Source organism: Myotis davidii, unplaced genomic scaffold (genome assembly GCF_000327345.1).
Source record: "Myotis davidii unplaced genomic scaffold, ASM32734v1 scaffold228, whole genome shotgun sequence".
NCBI lineage: Eukaryota > Metazoa > Chordata > Mammalia > Chiroptera > Vespertilionidae > Myotis > Myotis davidii.
In genome coordinates, this window is record NW_006300104.1 from 1,478,086 (window position 1) to 1,483,289 (window position 5,204).

At 41.4% G+C, this 5,204-nt stretch overlaps 1 protein-coding gene across 1 annotated transcript in view; it reads right to left on the minus strand.

Annotated features, from left to right (window-relative positions):
- The window catches only part of RORB (RAR related orphan receptor B), a 172,797-nt gene extending 171,780 nt beyond the window's left edge, over positions 1-1,017 (minus strand). The window contains exon 1 of the mRNA XM_006776458.2: positions 346-1,017. Coding sequence (XP_006776521.1) covers positions 346-352 — 7 coding nt within the window. The 5' untranslated portion in view covers positions 353-1,017. The remainder of the gene's footprint in view (positions 1-345) is intronic.
- Between the last annotated feature and the right edge of the window lie 4,187 nt (positions 1,018-5,204).

The following is a 5,204-nucleotide window of genomic DNA, read 5'->3' on the forward strand; positions in this document are numbered from 1 at the left end:
CGGCTCTCCCTCCATCCCGCGTCCGCTGCCGCCCCGAGAGCTACTAGCAAACATGTTCAGTGCCACTCAAGGGCCGGGAAGGAGCAACTGGAGTCGCCCCCCTCTCCAAAAAGCGCCCTCCCGCGTCCCTCCAGAACTCCCAAGAGGCAACAACACCTCCCCACAACTTTCCACGCCCAGGCCCTTCGGAGCCCACCTGAGCACGCGAAGTCCGGGCCGCGTCCCGCCAACCTCGTCCCCTCCGGCTGGGTGCACGCCCCTACCCGGCTCCCCATCGGGCGGGAGTCGGCCGGACCCGTGGAGCCTCGCTGCCCATAGAGCCCCAGGGGCCGCGGGCTCGCTTACCTCGCATGGTGTGGCCGCTCTCCCGCTCCGCGTAGTCATGAAGCTGCTCCCAGCCCGAACCCCGGAGAGCCCCAAAATCCTGCTCAGCACGAGTGGAGACGGTGGTCGGCGCAGAGCTGCTCCGCTGAGAACACCATTTAGGCGGACGCCGTGGCCGGAGGGTGACGTTTGCCGCCGCCGCCGCTGCTGCTGGGTTAACAGTTTTGATGATGGTGGTGGTGACTGTTTTGATGGTTGTTTGGTTGTTTGTTTGTTTTCAGGAAAGGTGAAAAAAAAATGTGCTGCCTGGCTGGTGCCTGGGTTTTGTTTTGCTTTTGTTTTTCTTTTTTTCTTTCTCTCCAATGTGCTTGCTTTAAAAAAAAAAAAAAATGCCACCGCCTCCGGCTCAGAAGATTTCTTTTGTGATCACTTGGACTGAGGAGGAGGAGGAAGGGCAGCGGCAGGAGGAGGAGTTGGTGGTGGTTTTGTTAGTTACAAAGAAGAGGGAGAAGACTCAAGGGGAAGAAAAAAAGAGGAAACAGAAAGAAAAGAAAGGAGGTGTGGATGGCAGAGCATGTGCGTTTTCACAAGACATCTGTGCCTGTGAGCGGATCCACAATGTGAATTTTCACTGTTCAGTTAGAGGGAGGAAGGGAGCGAGAGAGAAAGAGAGAGGAGAGAGATGGAAAGAGAGAGCCCAGAAGGGGCTTATACGCGGGGGCGGGTTTGGCCGGGACTTCCAGGCCCCGCCTCCTGTCAGCGCCATGGCCAATCAGCGCGCGGTAGTGCTCGGAGGGGCTGGGACCGCGGGGGAGGGGACCAGATGGGTGGCGAGGGGCGGGGCTTAAGGACACGAGCTGAAGGCGGCCAAGGCTGGAAATGGGCAATAGAGACGGTCCTCACTGTGCAGAGGACGAGCAGGACCCACAGAGAGAGTCGGCCAGATGAGCAGGTGACATTCACTTACGATTCCAGGAGGAGGGAGGGGGCGCTGGCCGGCCCTTCGGAGGCGAGAGACGCGGGACTCTCCCCTTTGGCAGAGCCTGTGGGCCTCGGAGAGTTAGTTTTGAATTTAAGGCAGCGCTCAGCAGAGTCCTTCTCTGTGCACTCCTCCTGTCTGGCGAGGGTTTCCAGGGCACGACGCTTCCGTGATAGTGGTAGCACAGTGCAAATCAACTTTCCTCACTTTGAGCTCCACCAAAATGCAGTCCTATGCAAGCCCCAGTCTGCTTCCTTTAAAACCACTTTTCAGATGCTCCCTGCTCCCAAACTTAAAAACCAAGCAAAACCCAAATCCTGAGATCTCTTCCTTTTTTAAAGATAAATGAACATTTTTAATGCTTTCTCTCACCAAAGAAATGGATTTGTATTAGCATTTGGAGAATCTCCTGGTGTGGGGCTACATAACTCAAGGATAATCGCCCCAGTTTGCAGGTGTGGCTACCTTAGTGAGAAGGCAAAAAGCTGAGGCCAGAGGGTTTGGTGCTGTTTATTTGATCATGTGCAGGGCGTTAGGAGGGAGGAATTGCTCATTATAATTGCTCCGAGAAGACATTTACCTATTTAGAGGAGATTGGCAATTAAACGTAGGTAAAGTTATTCGTATTCCTTAGGTAAATAGATAAAAACTGTTCCTTTGCAAGTTTCCCCCTTTCATTAGACAAAATAAACATATCCTACAGATGATCACATCTGTTTTCTACAATTGGAAACTTTGTAAATACTTTGGTGAATTGGTCATCCTCAAAGACAGATAAAAATATTTGCTTCATGGACTCAGTCTTAAGGAATTGAGGCTTCTACTCAGTGTACCTGTTAGCAGAGCAGGCCTCATCATCATTTAGGTTCCTGTATAATTTGATTTTTACTAGGCATTTATTCATATTATGTCATGTAACACAAAATGCAATGTAGAATTGGTGATTATTTAGTTAATTAGATCGCTCTAAACTGCTAAGTAGTTCATTACCTACCCCGATTAAATAAAAAATGGATTACTTGCTGAATCTTCTCTAGTGTTACACTGACTTAGCCCGGCCACTGTGTAATTTAGGAAAATTTTTAGTATTAAGAATGAAAGTTGATTGAGTCTTTAATTAAATGAAATGAACAAAAGGAAGTTACTGTTCAGAGTAGTTATTCCCTTATAAATACCTTTCATCTAGATTTGTAATTGACACAGTCGTTAATCTTTTAAGATAATATTTAAGGCTCCCTGGTTTTATCATTTTTAATCAAGTAAAATAGATTCATCACAACTGCATTAAAGCTGTACTAAGTTATGCCTAATTTAGTTGCTTCATTAAAAATTACTGAATATAAAACAGTTAAGAAACAAATTGTGACTGCATCATTTTAATTTTATGTGCTTTAAGAAGGCCCAGGCATATTTAAAATTCCAAAGCCTTTGTAAACACTATAATTAATATTGCCATTATTTTAGCTTTTTATTTCTCATTAAATAAGAATTTCAAAATTAAAAAATTTAAACTCATTAATTGTCTTAAGTTTCTAAACATTTATTGAATTCTAAAATTTCTTTTGACTGCTCTTTTATCTGTAATTCTTAAACTGATAGTCATGCATATATGAAAACTACTTTTTTCTTCTTCTGTACATTTTTATATGTCCTTTGCTTTTGGGTTCAACAATGGCATAATTTTACTTAGAACCATATCCTATATTTTCGAGTCCCCCTACTTTTGAAAAAAATTTAGTTAGAAATAAAGACTTAATTATGTTTTATAATTTTTCAAAGGAGTATATATTTGTTTTCACTTTTATAATGAATAAATGTTGATCATTGATTATAATGTGGTGATCTGAGACTTTTTGGATCTTTCTAAAAGTTTAGAAACCAAGTTCTTCAGCATATCCGATAACTTCCAAATTATTTCAACTGAATGGAATAAAAATCTATTTATATAAAACAAATATTCAGGATGTAAATGAAAGAAATCAGCTTTCTCCAAGAAGTGGTAAAATATTTAGGTATAATCTGTTGTTTTTGTAGCCTACCTGCCAGGAAACATCCATATTTCAAATGGCATAACAATAATATATTAATATAATGTTCTTGTTCACATGAGTACAGTGCCAGAAATTTTATTTAAATGATTATAGAACTGTTTGGTTTCCTGTAAGCTTGAAACTCCACTTTTGGCTCTGGGCTTGAAGGACGTTCTAAATTTTGATAAATTAAAATGCAAATCATTAAGTCATGTAACTCTGTACTTAATCTCAAGAAATGATATAAAATCACAAGGGCTTGCGGCTTAACCTGCTTTCACCATCCCTCAGATTTAGCTGTAAGGCCATAGAGTAATCATGATCAGAAACATTCTATGGACACAAAGGTTTAATATAAAGCAAACAGTTAAGATGACCAAGGCATTTAGGATGATTTCAACCATGAAATGCTTGAACCAAAATAAGAAGAAATGGTCCACTATATTCTGAGCCAGTCTATATGTAGAAACCATTTTAAATAGTTATGAATCTTGGAGTCATATTGGCAATATTGATAACAATATTACATTTAGAATGAATAAAAGATTGGGTGTTTTTAGCTCAATTTAGGGGCTGTGTCACTGTGAAAGTTGAAGAAAAGGTATAAAGCTACCTTTAAATATTGGAAAAGCAAGAATAAATATGAGAGCTTTTAATGTTGGAACCTATTAAAAATGGAAAGGGTGAAATACTGAGTGCCTTATTGCTGAAGGTATCCAAAAAAGGGTGGAATTGCCTGGCCATTGGTTGAGCATTGACCCATGAACCAGAAGGTCACGGTTCAATTTCAGGTCAGGGTACATGCCCTGCTTGTGGGCTCCATACCCAGTAGGGGGCGTGCAAGAGGCAGCCAATCTATGATTCTCTCTCATCATTGATGTTTCTATTTCTCTCCCTCTCACTCTCTCTTAAATCAATAAAAACATATTTGGAAAAAGAAAAAGAAAAGATGGAATGAAAGACAAGTATACATATTTCTCTACTAGGCTGGACAGTGTCTAGATTACCTCCAATATCTTCTGTAACATCTGTATTCACACGTAGGCTACTATCACTACCCCAGTAGCTGCAGCAGAACTAGTGCTTCATACCTTGGAATGCAAGCTTCACAAGAGCAGGAGCCAGTACTTCCCTAGAGTTGGGAAGAGTATCTGATACTTTAAAGTCACTCAATAATTATTGTTTGGATGAATGCTTTCTACTCATGTCCACTGGATATGAACCAGAAATATAGTAAAGATCTGAATAAGATCCTTTCTTCTTAGTTTCTAATGGAGAAAGAGTGAGTGAGAGCAAGAGTGAGTGAGAGAGATTTTTTTTTTCATTTTAAAACTTAATTTGGGGAAGAAAAACATATTTGAGTTTGGATAAAAAATTACAAAGAAAAGTGAAACCTAGTTATTTTCATATTTTTTACTATTCTTAATTTATTCCAAGATGAAGAATCTTTATACCTTTTGTGGTTTATGTTCTGATTCATACTTAAAAAAGTATGGATACAAACTCAAAAACTTTTCCGAATGACAAAAGAGAGCAAATACTAAAATTGTGTAGCTTGTGCTTCATGTAATAAACTAGAGGCCTGGTGCACAAAATTTGTGCATGGGTAGGGGTCCCTAGGCCAAACCAGCGATTAGGGTCAATCAGGGCCTTCCGGCTGCTGGCTGGGGCCTCCTTTCCCCAGCTGCTGGCTGCCAGTTGGGACCTTCCTTTGTTCTGCACCATCCCCTGGTGGTTAGTGCACATTATAGTGAGCAATAGAACTCCCAGTCTCCTGGTCAAACTCCTTCGGGGACACTTTGCATATTAGCCTTTTATATATAAAGATTGGAAAGAGGATTATGGGCCAAAACAAAATGAACCCTAATATG